A 17,473-nucleotide genomic window follows, 5' to 3' on the forward strand; every position below is an offset into this window, starting at 1 on the left:
TGTGACTTTATTAGGATGAGCCACTTCTTCCTGTGTGTGATTAGTGACAACTGTTTACTCGTGAAATTTAACAAGCAGCCGTTTATTATAAACACAAAACAAATATATATATAATATTACTTCGGTAAAAGTAAAGCAAATACATGCAATGTGTTTGAAATACAAATGTAAGATACTTTACTACTACTACTACTACTATACTACACCTCAGAGGGATATATTGACAGTCATTTTAAATACATTTATTTGAGCAATTAGTTACTCGTTATGTTGCAAATTCAGACTGCTAACAAAAACTAAAAATCCTATTATACATTTTGATTTATTACTTATCATTTTAGTGCAAAAACACTTACTCCAAATGTGGTGATTTTTTAAATGTTGATGTGTGATAAAGTGAAAGATGAGCAGAATATTTCAAAATAGCATAACCATAAACACCTGCTGTACACCTAAAAAATGCAACATAGCCGTGATATTAATCAAAAACATGTAATGAATGCAGGAATTTTTCTTGTATGGCAGTATTTTCACAGTGCAGGTTTAGTCCGATAACTTATGTAAACAATCAGAATACTTCCTCATTATGGGTAGCTTTGATACAACTTAAAGCTCCTATTTCTGATCAAGACTTTCTCTTTAAAAAGGTAAAGCATTGACCTTTTGAAAAGTAACGTATAAGCATATAATATAGACATGGTTACTTTGTGTATGGTAAAAATAAACAACAGGGTAACAGTGTAGAGAGCTCTGGCCTGACTGACACATCCACCTAGAACTACAATGACATTTCCAGGAACAATTATGTTTTGCGAATGACCAATATCTGAACAAATACTTAAACTATCAGCAGATTCCAGTAAGGCAATATAATGTATGACCACAAAGAGACACACGCCCTGTAATTCATATAGACCCAAATAAACCAATAAGGGCTTCAACTAAAGATACTTTTATTATGAATTAAATAAAAGGGGTTGTTATTTTTTTTTATCTAATTATAATCATTTACTTGATAAAATGCTAAAAATCAAACCAAGTGCCAGAGTCCTAACTGATGATGTTAAAGTGATTACTTATGACAGTACGGCCATTTAGCAGCTATGATAAATACCTTCATGTGTACTCAAATTCAAAAGCAAGCAATTCTTTACATATAGAATGTAAAGCTGTAATCAGGGAGTGTTTCTTCGTCCAATTAATGATCAAGATTGGAATCAATCTGTTAGCATACTTTGTGGATTAATTCATCATTTTAAGAACTGAAGCTCATTTTCCCACACCAATAAAAATGTTTTTACCTACTCAACTTAATAAAATATCCACCTACACTGCACAGCATTTTACTATAATATCGGCCAATAGACCACACTGTAATCTACCACACAGTACATTTATTTGTTGAAAATCTAAACTGTAAATGTTCAACACTAAGTCAGTTATTTGTTATCTCTACTACCAGATTGACGGCAGTCTTGTCAAACTGAACTACACGCTATTTTCATCTGAAATACTATACTTTTGATTTTTTCAAAGTAAACATAGGCAAAAGCTAAGTGGTCTAACCTTCATATTGGTATACTTTAGCCAACTAAATGATACCCACTTTAAAACTATACAACACTCAACTATGGTATAGCCCACAATGAGTTTTGTAGTCCTGTATTGTATACTATAAGCCGAATCCTTACTTCCAGGGTTAAAACTAAAAAGGACAAGTTGTCTCCCTTTATGTTTGTTTACTAAACCCACCTCTTAATGACACTTCACAAAATTGCAAGCCACTACAGTCCATTATAATATAGTATGCATCTATTTCATAAGGCTATTTCTCATCTGTTGTTGTCATATACTATAGACAACACTATCTTATTCTACTATACTCATCATCAGTGTAAACATGGCCAAATAGGCAGCTAAGTGCTCCCTCTATTTGAATACTAAAGACAACTAAGTGATATTTTCTACAATACTCTACAACACTGCTACAGGCCACAACACTTTAGGCCTACTATATAATACAAATGTTCAGAGTAATATTTAACAGGATAAGTTTCCCTTAATACCTGTATACTTAAGCCACCTCTCAATGACACTGCACAACATTACAAGCCACTAAACTCTATAATACTATATTTCAAAAGGGTATTTCTCATCTGAAGTCAAATAATCTCGACTATACTATAATATACTACTAAATATGTCCCAAAAGACAACAAAAATGGTCTCTCTACACATGTGTTTACTAAATCCACCTCTCAATGACACTACACAACATTACAAGCCACTACTCTATTATACTACATTATCAATCTATTTCAAAATGCTATATCTGAGTCAATAATCTCTACTATAGCCTACTATGCTATGCTATGCTATACACTCAGAGTAAATATGGCCCAATACACCAAAACTAAGTGGACTCTCTGCATATGTTTGGACTACACTATTATATTACATTACACTTGTATTTCGACAGGGTATTTGTCATATGTCATACAGGCTACTGTACACTACTTTTCTCAGGGTAGGCATTGCCCAATAGCCACATGCTAGGTGTTTTCTGTAAACCTGTGTTTAGCTACTGGTCCCTTCTGATGTCCTACAACATTATTAATTGGCTTTTCCTCATAATATCATGATAAACAGTAAGAGGACAGCAGACCCAGAGACATCTTCCTCATCTGTCACTGCCAGCCGCAGGGGGTAGTCTTCACCCAGCCAACAGATGTGGTGGCAATAAGGCCTCGCCAGAGTAGTGACATAATTTTTGGAAAGGCCAGTCCGTTTTTGTTTCTAATAATAAAACAGCTTGGTGGTCCAACAACAGAGAGGCACCTACCGAGCAGCAGCAGCCGATGCGTCTGTTTGTACTCCCGTTTGAGCTCCTTCAGCGCCCTGTCAATATTCTTACTGACTTTCTTCGCCTCCTTCTCGGCCTCCTTCTCCTCCACCAGCAATTTGTCCCAGTTTTTCTGCTTTTGGGTGCTAGTCTTTTGCAGCAGCTGTAAGCGTCGGCCACGGTCCTTCCCTGTCCCCTTCCCGCTGCCTCCCCCACCGCCACCACCACCGCCTCCTCCTCCGCCGCCTCCGTTCTGTATGAGCACACCGTCGGTACCGGTGTCTCCACGGCGTTGCTCCGGGAGCCTGGCCGGGTCCCCGGGGCGCACCGGGCCGCGCAGCGCTGAGGTCTCCCCGCATCCCCCGGTGTCCTCCGGGCGAGCTCCACCGGCGCGGGTCGGCACGGCGGCGGCGTCCGGAGGCTGGTCCGAGTCCGAGGTAGCGTTGGAGATAGAGCCGCTCAGGTCCCCGAAGAGCCGGGGACGCAAACTGTAGCACAGCCCCATGTTGAAACCAATATTTGTCTGTGAATGTGATTTTTCATAAATTAAAATATCAAAAAAATCGCAGTTGCGCCAGCAGCCCTAGCGAGCCATCGTCACATTGGAGCTCCAGCGGTGCGATTTAAGTCCGAAATTGAGCCGAAAATGTGAATGAATTATGCTCCGACATTTGCTATATGTCATTTTGCATTTTCCCCAGTCAGCCTTTGCTTCGTAGTTAGTGGATCACCTGATCCTTTAGTGGACACTGCGGGTCCATCTTACCGTAAGTAACCAAAAGCACAACCTTGGAAAAAATCGCGACTATCCGCTGCGCAGACAGTCAACAATCTGACTGCACAGTTGTTAGGTGCAATGCACGGCGCGTCACGGTACTACAGTATGGCCATTTAGAGAATGCTGGTCATGATTTTCATTCCTCACATCGCATGCCTGCATACCTAAAGACACCTCCTGCCCGATAGAGAGTGAACATGATCTATTTTGTATCACTGTTTACGCACAGTCATGCTCTTTAAATATGTTCTAATATTTGAATGTATTCAAGATAATATTTAGAATTCTAAATATCATTACAATAATCAAGGCATTATTGTGTCAATTAGACCTTTTAACGTTTAATCGCTTATATATATTGTTTTTTTGTATGAGCTTTTTCATTATGTTATTCTTATCCATGCGAGTTGTTTCCTACATTCCCATAATCCAAGTGTTATTTACCAACATCTAAATATAATAGGCCTATTTTTAGCCTCAAAGCAGGTCAAGTGCCGCTATAAAAACACTATTATGTGGATGATATATCTGGTCTTCAAATTGGGGTCCTGGGATATTTTTAAGGGGCTGTGGGTCGTTCTCATGTGGTCTTAGCAATAACATAAGCTGTTTTATCATTTTGCAAAGAAAATGCAGAAAACCCCACTTATATTACATTTAAATATATAGTATTTTTGTTGATTTTCTTTGTTCAGCCTCCCAACAGCAGTCTGCTCACATACACTGTGACTGCTTTACAAAACAATGATATTTTAATAAGATCTAATTACTAAGGGGTCTAAAAAAGGTAGGTTACAAGGATTACAAGGACCAATGTCACAATCAGATGCAGGTTTAAAAAAGAACCACCAGATGGAGCACTATATTGTAACATAAAAGTTAAACAATAGAATATCTCTGGTGAGTAAATGTGTATTATAGTAACAAGGTCAATATTGCTTTTGATACACTAACATCAGACCTAAAGAAAAACTGGCAACTGACGTCATTGCAAAAACACCAAAACAGCTGTTAAAAACAAAAAACAATATACAGATAATTGTATTTGATTGTATTTTAATGTTATTTAATATACTTCATACTATTTCAGGTCCATCACAGTGCACACTTTTGTAGATAATATAAGTATTATTTGTATTTCCTTTTATTGTGGAAGTCTCTGCGTTGCCTAGGAGACAGGAAACTGCTCCGACAAAGCTAGCAGCATCTCTTCATCACCTCCATCAGCACGGAAATGCCTCCCATGGTACGTCAGTTTTAGTTAAGTTTAAAGTTTTAAATATTTGGTTAAAACAGCAACACCAACATGACGTGTCTGTAAGATATAATGGCTGAACATCAAGGCTTGTCAGTCGTTTAATGTTAGCTTATTTAGCTCTTTAGCTTCAGTCCTAGGCTACTCTTATGCAGGCCTGCTTGTTGTTTGCTAACTAGCCACATGATGCTACATGATAACGTTTTCAGACACCGTGATTTTAATGGTTTAGAATTCAACGTTTTGTAGCTTGTGATGTACTGGTATATATTATCAATCAACTTCATTTTGTTTTGAAAGGAGAGAGAAAAACAACAACATGTTAAGGTATTTATTCAGTAACTACAGTATAATTAGGTTAGCCCAGTGTCCACTTAGGGACCATCAATAAATAACCATTTATATGACACAAACCACATTTATTAACATTTCAACGTGTTTGCTTGGACGTTAAGCAAAAATAAATAAAAAGTACAAATTATGCTTACAAAATATAATAAATGTGTCTTCTGTAGCAAATGTTTTTTTATTACTGGTGTGTCCTGATAGTCATGAATATTTTTAATAGAAGATTTGTTCAGCTTTCAATAGCTTACATGTCATATTACATTGTATTACTACAAGTAGGAGATTGTATATTGTATATCTATAATAGGCAAGTTGGACACATCTATTTGTATTGGATTTGAGTGTACATTATATTTAATATACATATTTTTAATGAAAAAATAGCACCTTTTTAATTAAAAACGTTTTGATCATTTCAATAGCTTCCATGTAATGTGAACTTTTTACTCAAATTAATGCAGACTTGTAGCACTACGCTGGACAAGTATGACACTTATTTTTACTTAGTATGCTTTGATACCTTTCTACTTTGAGCTAAGTAAAATATCTAACTATTTCTTCCACCATTGACAAAATGTGTCACTAGTGTCCTACTCCTATTTTGAAGTGGACTTGATGAGTGCTCTCTTGTGAGCCTGTTACCTGGCACTTAATCACATGTCAGCTCTAATCCCCTCGCAGCCCTTCCTCTGTCTGCCGTCAAGGCTTAGCTCAGGATAGGTGAGACACATGCAGCCGGCAGTGTCACTTTTCCACTCGCCCTCGCCAGGTAAACCTCCACCTTCCTTAATCACCCACCTGCAGAGAGAAAGGTAATGGATGAGCACTCGTGTTTTATTGCTGAGTCTTTGAGTTGCCTCAGAGTAGCATAGGTGTCTGTTGATCTGTGGAGGGATGTTACTGTGCTTACGATGACCAACTGTTGGCCTGTGTGGGACTGTCCAGGCTCCTCGCTGAAGGAGAGGCAGGGCTCTCTGTGGACGATGAACCGCTACACCACGCTGAGGCAGCTGGGGGACGGCACGTATGGCAGCGTGCTCCTGGGGAAGAGCAACGACACGGGGGAGATGGTGGCCATTAAGAGGTCAGTGCAAACTGGGTGGTTTTGTCTCGGAGCATTAAGCTGATTAAACTCTGAGAGACTGCTTCAGAGTGCTTCAAGAATCTAGACCCTAACGAGTTGTGTCCTCAAAAAAAAAAAAAAGTTACGTTTTGCATTTGTCTGCATCATGTGATTATATATTTTATACACCATTTGTATTCAATATAGTATTTGATTTTGCATTCTGTTTCTGTTTTACATCTTAATCTGTTTGTATTCGTATTCATGCAACTTACTTGCACCATTGTGTCTATTGCGTCATTTTATTTATCTCTTTTTCTTTTTTATGTTGAGTATATTTGATGTTGCTGTTGGACTAGCCTGGGGCTTAAGATTGTATTGCCAACACTACATCATAGATATCATGTACTGTAGGCTACATGAAAAAAAAGCCTTTGAATCTTGAGTGTGTAGGAATTTAAGGTAAATAAGCTTCTGGAATGACAAGTTTAAGGCGTATTGTGAAGATGCACAGACACTGTAGTATTAGTATTACTATAAATATTATTATTATCCTAGGTTTTGTTGTCATGACGTCCTTTTTTGACAGTTCACTACATTTGAATGATGAGCTGTTTAAGATCTCTGGCAAGAAATGAATAATGAATGTTTCACGAGGCTCCTTCAAGCACTGTTTGTAAATGTAAGGTTATAGTGCAAGCTGACACTGCTGATGACCATCAAAGAAGTGAAAGTACACCGCGTAGTGTTGCTCCTGGAGTATGAGAGGGAAGAAGGGGAAAGGTTCAAACAGGTTACACACGTGAAACATTTCCATGCAAAGTTCAAACGTTTAAATATAGTGATGTTGACAGGATGCTATTTGTACTACTATTATGGCTGATAAAACATTTGTTTGGAGCCTATAGTCACCATAAAGGAAGCCATTTCATACCCTGGAAAGAAGTCTTGAATTAATATATCTGTTTTCACCCCTAACAGAATGAAGAGGAAGTTTTATTCGTGGGATGAGTGCTTGAGTCTAAGAGAGGTTAAGGTGAGAGTAATTATATTCTAGTGTAGACAAAAAATATAGTTGATACAACAGCGGGTCAGTAATTATTATATTAAGCAAGTTTTCTGCTTGTTTTTGCAACATTCAAATAATCAAGTAAAGTTATTAATAGGACAGCAAAATGTATTTCCAAGTTGTGATTGATATTTAAATGTCCAATCAATATGGTTTGAAACTACATAAATAGGTGTATTCATTTATTATTGAAGTTTTAAATGAGAATTTGTTATGAGGCTAGGTTTTGTCATAACTTGTTTGAAAATGAAAACACAACAAATATCCATTTTAAAATGTTCTCTTTCTCTTGCATTCCCTGATCATCAACTACATTACCTGAGACTATATGAAAAAAAAAAAAATCTAAATTCTTTGGGCATGTTTTGTTTTAGTTTGGAGATGAATGTTATATCACATTTCAAACACTATGTTCAGGCATTTGAGAAATGTCCCTACACAATGAGCTATTTGACTAATTATTGACTATTTTAAATAATGTAACGCTGGTGTTTTCAGTCACTGAAGAAGCTGAACCATGCCAATGTGGTGAAACTGAGGGAAGTGATCAGAGAAAACGACCACCTCTACTTTGTCTTTGAGTATATGAAAGAAAACCTCTATCAGCTCATGAAAGAAAGGTAAGAAGAATTCCTCTTACAGCAACGGCTTTATTTCAGACATTTACCAGCTGTGTTCTTTTTGTCATATCATTTTGCAGTGGGTTTTGTTGTCACCATTGGGAATGTGAGAATGATTTGGGTCAGCTTGAGTCATCATGTGTCGGTCTTGATTTTTTCAGAAACAAGTTGTTCCCTGAGTCACTCGTCAGAAACATGACATTTCAGATATTACAGGGACTGTCCTTTATTCATAAACATGGTAGGTGACTTACAGCAAAGCCTTTGAGTATACACTGAGTACTTCCTGTTGTGTCTGTATGATCAAGCTGTCAGCACTGTCCTGGTATAAATGCTTCATAATTGAGTAAACCGAAAACATCATTTAAAACTGTGATGTGTTGAAAAATGACTCACTTCTCTCCCTTGAGGAGAGGAGGTGTGAGTGGTACCAAAGATGAACACGTTTCCTCTCTTCCTTCAACACTGTCTTCAGTGCTACTGTGAGCTGGTGTTTCCCCCACTTGATTGTTTGCGTAGTGTTTTTATCTTTACCCCCTCTTTTTTCTGTTTTCTTGTCTTTTACCTCTTTTGCCGCCGCCAGGGAAGATACGATGTTTTCTGAAAGTGAGATAAGGAACATTTTGTTCCAAGTTTTGTCTGGCTTAGCTTTTGTGCACAAGCACGGTAAGAGCCTTCTGATTTCGCTTTCCCTTTCCAACAGGGTTCGTACATTTCACCTATAGCAACCAAACAGTGGGATTGTGTAGAGAAACCACCAGATTGGGATGAAAATCAAGCATTTTACAAGAAATATCAGAAACATGTAAGCATATTAGTAATCTTGAAACAAAACAAGACTTTGTACAAACCCTGTTCAAGGCTTGCTTGTCTGTGTCCGGTTAAAACATCTTTCTTTTGGTCAGACATGTTTTAACTCTGTTTGAATCTAGATATAGTTCACATTTACATCAATCAAAAATGGATCAAATTGTGATTTTAATAAATAGTGGATTGTGTATTATTAGTAATACAAGTGGTTGTAATCGTGGTAGAAACTTGGTGGCAATAACTATTTAGTTTGAGAGAACAATACAAACATCAGACCATGTGACTCTCTTGATGTTTTTCAGGGTATTTCCATCGGGACATGAAGCCGGAGAACTTGCTCTGCATGGGCCCAGAGCTGGTGAAGATCGCTGACTTTGGACTAGCCAGAGAGATCCGCTCACAGCCACCTTACACTGACTATGTGTCCACAAGATGGTGAGACTCATTTATCTCCACGAGGATATCAGGGCAGTGTACAGTACGAACAAAGTACATTTCATCTCATCAAAAGGTGTCGGTCTGTGGAATAACTGTAACGATGCACTTATTGTACAAGTCTATCTAAACTGAAAGTATTATTTAGGAGCCAAATCATGAATGGTTATGAACAGGACCTGGACAATCCCATCTGTTATGTCTTGTAATTGTAAAAGTAATTTCTTTCTGATTGATTTGTAAAAAACAAACAAGACAAACATGTCGCTGATGACCTCAGATTTTATTTATAAGGAAAATGTATGGACCAGAAAAGCTTTTTTTTAAGCTTCATCTGTTGAACATGACAGAGACTATTTGAGAATTACTTTTATTTATTTATTTGTTGTACTTTGTTATACCGTACTTTTCGGACTATAACGCGCACCTGCATATAAGCCGCAGCAGCTAAATTGTCCGTCTGTCTTGCTCTCGTTCTGTCTCTCGGTTCCACTTTCACTTTGGCGCGCTACCTGTCTCACTCTTTTCCGGCCTCCAGCTTTTCCTGCTGGATCCCGCCGCTTAAAGGTGGCGGGCGCGGACCGGTCATAGAGCCCATAGCGTTAAGGTGGTTATTTTTACCTGTGAAATCCATAGATTTAGGAGGTTCCCTAGTGGCCGTTAGCTGTACAAACAAAATGGGGGAAAAAGTCGCGGTTTATAGTCCGAAAAGTACGGTAATTATTATGAGTGAGAAAAGAAAGAAAAAGAATATATATATTATTATTGTTGTTGTATGTTTTGCTTCTGACATGTTCAATAAATTGACTAAAAATTAAAAAATGTAAAAAAAAAAGTACAGGTCATTCCTACACAACAACCAATACTAATACTACTAATAATAATAATAATAATAATAGATTTAATTTGTTAGCGCTTTTACAGGTGCTCAAAGACGCTTTACAGATATAGTGAAGGAAAAAGAAAAGGAATACTATTACAATTAATAATACTATTTACATGATTACATACCACTTGGGGAAAGTGAGAAGATATGCTCTTTTGCAACTAAGCTGTAGCTCTCGTTAGATAGAAGAGACACAACCATTTATTGTTCTAAAGGTAAGATGAAATAAAATGGACCCTGTAGGGAAATGTAGTTAATTTAATGACAAAAAGTACTGCAGTAAAGTAGAACATAAATTAAACTAGAAGGGCACTTGGAGAGAGAACACACGCCTGCCAAGACCAAATGCCCTTTTTTGCAATGTTTACAAAAGTGAAAGATCATTAGTGTATCCTCCTGTTCCCTTGCCCATGCTACACCCTTCCACTGAATGTAATGACAGTCATTAGTTTGTATGTAATCTAGACAAAGAAACCAAATAAAAACAGTGACCTCCTTGGAAAAAGGACCAAACAGGAATTAAAGCCAAACTAGAGTGAAGTCACCATGAGTAAATCTGCTTGGTTCTGACAGGTACCGGGCCCCGGAGGTTCTGCTAAAGTCTAACTGCTACAGCTCACCCATCGACATCTGGGCGGTGGGATGCATCATGGCGGAGCTGTACACTCTCAGACCTCTGTTCCCTGGAAACAGCGAGGTGGACGAGATCTTCAAGATCTGCCAGGTGCTGGGAACGCTGAAGAAGGTGAGCCATCTCAGCACAAAGTCACATGTTGGTGCTGCTGGTGCACCAACCTCTGAAATTAAAACTTCTGCCCTTCTCTGACGCAAACATCAAACAGCTGTTTCTAGTTTCTATATTATTAGCTCTGACCGACAGATCTATAGTCAGAATGGGCAACGTATGAACATGTTATCAACATTTTAGTATGTGACTAGATATTGTCTGTCTCTTGTCATTTCATATCCTAATGTGCAGAAAATCTGGTTTTAAAGGCTGCAAAGGGATTTTACCCTCTAACTTATTAAATCTACATTACTGATTTCAATTTATCAAATATTTCAGAGGTTTTCTCAACAGTGCATTTGATCATTTTGTCAGGATTTTTGTCCGCTACTAGTATTTTAATTTCTTTTGTTGTGAAGTTCTTGTGACTCACAGTTGCTTTCTTGTCTCTCTCCACATCAGCCAGACTGGCCTGAGGGCGTCAAGCTTGCCACCTCGATGAACTTCCGCTTCCCAAAGTGCGTCCCCACCAGCCTCAGATCTCTGATCCCAAACGCCAGCAGCGAGGCGATCACACTGATGAGAGACATGCTGCAGTGGGACCCTGAGAAGAGACCGAGTGCTGTTCAGGTACTTTGAAAACCCTTTAAGTTTGAACGTAGACTTAAAAGAAACATACAGTGAAGACAACCCTCTCATTTTGATTCAACCGTGTTTGGTGAATACTTTTATCTTGAGCACCTTTGAGTATCTGTTTTTAGATACTCAAAGTGGGAATCAATGAGCTTACCTTTACCTGCTGTACAACCAAACTGTGTGTACAGCTGCAGCAATGCACGTCCATTGACCTTATTCCAATAACTAATAGCTTGAAAATTACAAATAGTATAAAAGTAGTTCAGTGCTCCAAATATTTATTTGTGTACGTTTTACATTTCAGTGTTAGAAATATGCAATTATGGTTTGTCTCATTAGTACTTTACTATATACTGTATATCTTAAAAATCAATCACATGTCCTTTAAACACAAATCCATTGCTTTATTTTCATGTGCTTGTCTGGGCTTTTATTTTGAAAAGCCTACATTTTTGTATTTAATGTATCACATTTTTCTTTTTCTATAATTAATTTGCTTCCTTATGCAATGTTGTGAGCTTCTTACTTACTAAAATAAACATGAGCACAGATGTAATTGAGGATTATCTTCCCTGTGTTCCAGGCTCTACGGTATCCATACTTCCACGTCAGCCCGGCGCTCGGTGCTCCTCTGAAGAACTCGGAGCAGCACAAGGCTCAGCCAAAGATGTACGAGGCGTCTTCAGGAACAAAGCCTCTGTCCTTCTGTAAGACGGACCTGGAGTCCTTGGAGCAGAGTAGCACCCAGAGATGCAGCCAGTCTGTGCACCGGCCTCTTCAGCAGATACTTCTCCCTCAGAACAACATGGAGCAAAACCCAAAACAAAGGATGTGTTCTTCCACGCTGACACAGGGACAGCAGGAACCCCTCAGCCTGGTGAAAAGCAGGCAACCAATGAGCTATCAGGCTGTAGGTATCAACAAACTGCAGCTTCTGACTGTAAAAAGTAGATCTTCTTGAAGCTTTGGAACTTATTTCTTCTTTACTTCAAAGCCTACAGGAGCAGAGAACAGCATGAGTGCAGTGAGGACGGGACGCAGACGCTGGGGACTGGCGTCTAACAGATCTGAGGACAGCTGGGACGACGGAGAGGAGGCAGACGCCGGAGTCTCCATCTCCAAAAAGCCCACCATCAGCTCTCTGAAGGACGGGGCAGCAGGGGGGCCCAGCTGTCGGTTAGACCTCCTTATTTTCATGTAAAAGTTTTCATTACTGTTGTGAAAAAATACAATAATGTGATATTTGTGTGTCTAGATTGGCAGAGTCGCAGAACAAAGCAGAACGAAAGCTGCCGAGCAACAGCGGGCTGAACCGAGCTGAATCCTCCACGCTGTCCGCCAAGCAGCACTACCTCCGCCAGTCCAGATATCTGCCCGGTGAGGAAAAGAGATCTAAGGGAATTCATTAAATTAATAATGCAGGTATTGTGCGACCATTTTGTTGATGAGGGGGAGTGATAATGTAATGTGTTGATAGTGTTTGCACAATATGAAAATCAATAGCATCAAGAAATGTCCTTTTGGTGTCCAAGGAGGGCATGAATGATTAACCCTGATGTGCAACAGGTGCAGTTATGTAAGCATCTCCATGTATGTCCTATTTATGTTGTGTCTGTGAAAAAATAAGAAGTTTAAAAAATAATGCACGAATGAGCCTAAATGCAGAAAGAGACAAATACCCAACAGACCAAATGTATCATTGCTTAAATTGTAACTTGTTGTGTGGGCTCAGGAGTTCACTCAGTTGTTGTCCTTTTTAGGCATAAATCCAAAGAACAGCTCTTTAGCAGAAAGCCCGGTGACCGGCAGAAACCTGTGGGGCGCCTCGGGTTTAACCAGAGAAAAGACGCCAGGGTTTCCTCTAAATAAAGGTAAGAAAGACTTCGGAACACAAATGAAATGATAACCTGGTTTTAAATCATCTCTTGCCTGTGCGCCGGTGCGGCAAACTCAGCTTTTTGAGGGGAATAACAATTTTTGTTTTTGAAAGTAAAGATTGAAGCAGAATTCTTTTGTAAAAACATGTAATCTGGAAACAATAACATTCATCCTTTTTCAATAAATGTTAACTTTATAAACGCTCTGGAGAAATCGTTCAAAAATTGGCCAACCAAAAAGCTGTGCAGCGTTCTATTATCCATCCATCCATCCATCTTCTCCCGCTTGTCCGTGGTCGGGTCGCGGGGGTAGCAGTTCCAGCGGAGATCCCCAAACGTTCCTTTCCCTGGCGACATCAACCAGCTCTGACTGGGGGGTCCCAAGGCGCTCCCAGGCCAGCAAAGAGATATAATCCCTCCACTTGGTCCTAGGTCTACCCCTTGGTCTCTTCCCAGCTGGACGTGCCTGGAACACCTCCCTAGGGAGGCGCCCAGGTGGCATCCTAACTAGGTGCCCGAACCACCTCAACTGGCTCCTTTCGACGCGAAGGAGGAGCGGCTCAACTCCGAGTCCCTCCCTGATGACCGAACTTTTCACCTTATCTCTAAGGGAGACACCAGCCACCCGGCGGAGAAAACCCATCTCGGCCGCTTGTATCCGCGATCTCGTTCTTTGGGTCATGACCCATCCTTCATGACCATAGGTGAGGGTAGGAACGAAAATGGCCCGGCAGACAGAGAGCTTTGCCTTCTGGCTCAGCTCCCTTTTCGTCACAACGGTGCGGTAAAGCGACTGCAGTACCACTCCCGCTGCTCCGATTCTCCGGCCCATCTCACGCTCCATTGTTCCCTCACTCGAGAACAAGACCCCGAGATACTTGAACTCCTTCACTTGGGGTAAGGACTCATTCCCTACTTGGAGTGGACAGTCCATCGGTTTCCTGCTGAGAACCATGGCCTCAGATTTGGATCCATTATGATGTACAGCCCTGTAAATGCAACATATAAATAGGTACAGTTGAGATTTCCTATTTTATTTATCGGGTTTAATCCTTCTTCTCTTCTCTCTATGTTGTGCTGTGGGTTTTAGACAATAGTCTTCCTAGACTAGCAGATCAGCAGCCTCTTAAAGAAAAGACTCTGGAGGATCGCGATCTTTCTAAAGGTATCTGTTCAGAGCTACTCTACTTTGCTGTTATTAAGAAATGATTGACATTGTTGAAATCCCAATATTAAAGCCAGTAATAACATCAGCAGTGGATTATATTAGACTTGAAGCAGGTCGTCAGTTAGTGATGTGATTCTTGTCCTTACAGACTCCTTCCTGAGCAACAAGAACCCGAACCAGACACAGATGCCCCCTTTTCAGAAGGCTGAACCAGGATCAGCGAGACAGAGGATCACGCTGGCCCCCATAGGAGGCAGCTCTGCCCGTGAGTGCTTCCTTTAATAACTAGAAATAACTGGAAGCGTCATTGTTTTTCTTTCGAGAGCAGTTTCCTTACGTGTACACTCTTGCTCTTCCGTCATAGCTGGGCAAAGCGCCCCCTGGAGTCAGAACATAGTCCTTAAAGATGTCTAAGAAGATAGTCGGTGACTAAGGAAGATTTAAAGTTTTCCAGCCCTGAAGAATGTGTTCATTTGTATTTGTATCAATTGTCTTATAGTAATATTGAAGAGTTAATATAAAGACATACATGCACACATTTGTACAAAGTATAATAATGATAGTTAGGTAAAATAGAATACAAATATAATATATAATTTAAAAAAAAAGATAAATCGCTTGATCTAGAAACTGATTTGCAGGTCTATAATATAAATTATCAGTTTCCAGTGTCTGTGGTCCACTTCCATTATATTGTGGGAAGTTGTCTATTATTTCTTTACATATTCTGACTGAAGAGAACGTACATTATGTGTTTTAAAAAAAAATGGAAAATATGCATTTCAAATTCTATCCACCATTTTAAAAAGCTCATGTTACGCACTTTTTGATTTCGTATCGCTGCCATTCTTTTAACCTGAATATTTGCCCACTTTCTTTTTGTAAATCTTGTAGTGGATCTAAGAGTTGAGTCCAAAATCAAATCATCCAAGAACAAGACCTCCTTAAATAAACTACTACCCTCAAACGAAGGTAAAAAAAAAACCTAAAATGTGTGCAGTTTGATGTTGCTTCCCCGGAATAGGCCTAAACGTTTCCCCTCTCTCATGACGATCTACCAGAGCACGAAGGGTGGAGGAGCCGATCTCTGAATCCTCCGATCTCTGGACCCAGCGCCTCAGGGTGGAGCTCTTTACCGAGGAGCTCGACCCTGCAGCCGGTGCACGGAAGGGTCGACTGGACCGCCAAATACAAAGGAAACCAGTAGCACCAGTCCACTCTGCACCACTAAAGACTCATGAGACCCGTTCCCACTGCACTAGAGCCAGGAAATACTCTAACGGAGAAGTGTTTCCTGCTAGTCTGTTACAGTTGCCACGTTAAAAAATATTGTTCAGTGTCGTACATGTGTCCCATAACTCCTAGTCAGTATTTTATTTAAATAATAGACAATGAAGTCGTTATATTGTATTAAAGTTTTTTATTTTACAACAGCAGATATATTTTTAAAGATAAAAACATTACTTTTCTGTATACAAATGTATTTTCTTTCTCGTACCTTATCTTATAAAGTCACATTTTATATCACATGTTTTATACAGAACCAGAATGTAATAGTAAACAAGGGAATGTTTGTGAATGTACAGTATGTGGAAACACAAATTATTAATTGTAATGTAAACATGCATTGACACACTGAAAAAACATCTGTACATATTTTTAAGATTTATGTGGTTTCTTTTGCATGCCAGCGATGATCTTCACCAGCATCAGTCCACTGAAAATAAACATTTACAACAGAATATATGGTTAAAAATGAAAAGTAATGTATGTGTGTATGACAAAACTAAAGCAAAATGTATATGAATGATTATTATCTGTGATGGAAATTAAAATCTGATAACAAGTGATTCTGTCTCACCTTGCTAAAGTCATTAAACCAGCTGGCATGAACTTCCAGGAGTTGAGAAACCTCAGTCCCATCACCACCGCCAGAGTCCCAGAGGTGCCTGCAGGGAAACAGATGTGTTTGTGAAAGCTGCAATTATACTTTAACAAATTCAAACTTGCTCACCGAGAGAAAGCCAGACATTCTTTGGGTTTTGAGATGCCAGAAAAGCACCGACAGCAGCCAGCAGACCGAACAGCAGCCCTGCAGACAGAGAGGCCCCGCTGCCTGTGGAGGAAACGGGGTTTATTTTGAAAGGGTGAAATAAACTTGAAATCAAATAGGTTTTTTTAAACTTTATTTTCCTTTTTCTTAAACAACACATACAGCGTCAAGACCATAGCCTGTATATATAAAGGTCAAGACAGGTAGGCAGGTTGTCAATTTGTTTGTATCCCTCTCCCTCATAGGATAAGACAAATGGTTGAAATCACAGCACAAAACAAAAACATAAAAAGGTCGAGATAAATGTCAGTCATGGTTGACCTACATCTGTGTTCTAATTCAATTAAAAATATAAATAATAATTATGAATCAGTTAGGGAAGAGTAGTTTCAAACTGTCCATCTACGTTAAAAATAAATAAAAATAGGTTTAAAACGTGCTTTTAACTAAATGTGCATGTAGTTAATGATCGGCATGGTCTCCTACCTGCTTTAAAGTAACCTATGAGTCCTCCTGTTGTCACCAGAGCAGCATAGATGAACCCAATCCAGTCCACAGCCATGTCTGCTGGTGTGGTAGTAAAGTTTATGAGGAAATGTTGGATTTAGCAGCATTGAATCCGAATGTAATAACAGTAACACGTTTATTAAAGCGACAAATAATTTGCGAATTCATTTTATTGTCAAAATGTCCCTCAAAACATACATTAAAAAAGAATATTAACATGTCTTACCTATACTTTAAAACTATCCCCGTTTGTTTGGCACCCAGCCACTTCCTAATGTTACCGTGATTGTGTCACTTCCGGTGTCATTTCAAAGTAAAAGTATGCGATGATTATTAAATTGTCCTTCACTTCAAAGAGCTTTCCAGATTATAATGTGAAATAATGAAACCATTTAAAAC

The 17,473-nt window shown here is 39.2% G+C and overlaps 3 protein-coding genes across 7 annotated transcripts in view; 1 reads left to right on the plus strand and 2 right to left on the minus strand.

The window, feature by feature from the left end:
* Positions 1-3,654, minus strand: part of LOC117462139 (guanine nucleotide-binding protein G(olf) subunit alpha) — a 47,342-nt gene extending 43,688 nt beyond the window's left edge. Inside the window, exon 1 of the mRNA XM_034104227.1 lies at positions 2,843-3,654. Within this exon, the coding sequence (XP_033960118.1) occupies positions 2,843-3,347 (505 nt within the window). The 5' untranslated portion in view covers positions 3,348-3,654. The remainder of the gene's footprint in view (positions 1-2,842) is intronic.
* LOC117462138 (serine/threonine-protein kinase MAK-like) lies at positions 3,231-16,365 on the plus strand. Of its 4 annotated transcripts, none has more exons than XM_034104225.1 (17): positions 3,231-3,279; positions 4,777-4,866; positions 6,169-6,307; positions 7,268-7,322; positions 7,854-7,975; positions 8,559-8,641; positions 9,088-9,220; positions 10,680-10,851; positions 11,296-11,463; positions 12,053-12,379; positions 12,464-12,645; positions 12,725-12,846; positions 13,230-13,340; positions 14,437-14,511; positions 14,663-14,779; positions 15,409-15,486; positions 15,576-16,365. In XM_034104225.1, the coding sequence occupies exons 3-17, from the start codon at positions 6,207-6,209 to the stop codon at positions 15,719-15,721; spliced, it is 1,992 nt and encodes a 663-aa protein (XP_033960116.1). In that variant the 5' UTR covers positions 3,231-3,279; positions 4,777-4,866; positions 6,169-6,206; the 3' UTR covers positions 15,722-16,365. The 4 variants fall into 4 exon arrangements, with proteins under 4 accessions (XP_033960116.1, XP_033960115.1, XP_033960114.1 ...); XM_034104224.1 differs by lacking the exons at positions 3,231-3,279; positions 8,559-8,641 and adding exons at positions 5,176-5,202; positions 8,137-8,216 and having other exon boundaries at positions 4,815-4,866; positions 5,905-6,307; XM_034104223.1 differs by lacking the exon at positions 3,231-3,279 and adding an exon at positions 5,176-5,202 and having other exon boundaries at positions 4,815-4,866; positions 5,905-6,307.
* On the minus strand, positions 16,143-17,384 carry LOC117462140 (transmembrane protein 14C-like). Of its 2 annotated transcripts, none has more exons than XM_034104230.2 (5): positions 17,301-17,384; positions 17,054-17,131; positions 16,529-16,630; positions 16,376-16,463; positions 16,143-16,231 (listed from the first exon to the last, which is right to left on the minus strand). In XM_034104230.2, exons 2-5 carry the CDS (start codon positions 17,127-17,129, stop codon positions 16,174-16,176), a joined length of 324 nt encoding a protein of 107 aa, XP_033960121.1. In that variant the 5' UTR covers positions 17,130-17,131; positions 17,301-17,384; the 3' UTR covers positions 16,143-16,173. The 2 variants fall into 2 exon arrangements, with proteins under 2 accessions (XP_033960121.1, XP_033960120.1); XM_034104229.2 differs by having other exon boundaries at positions 17,054-17,134; positions 17,301-17,369.
* Between the last annotated feature and the right edge of the window lie 89 nt (positions 17,385-17,473).

This window comes from Pseudochaenichthys georgianus, chromosome 17 (assembly GCF_902827115.2).
Source record: "Pseudochaenichthys georgianus chromosome 17, fPseGeo1.2, whole genome shotgun sequence".
NCBI lineage: Eukaryota > Metazoa > Chordata > Actinopteri > Perciformes > Channichthyidae > Pseudochaenichthys > Pseudochaenichthys georgianus.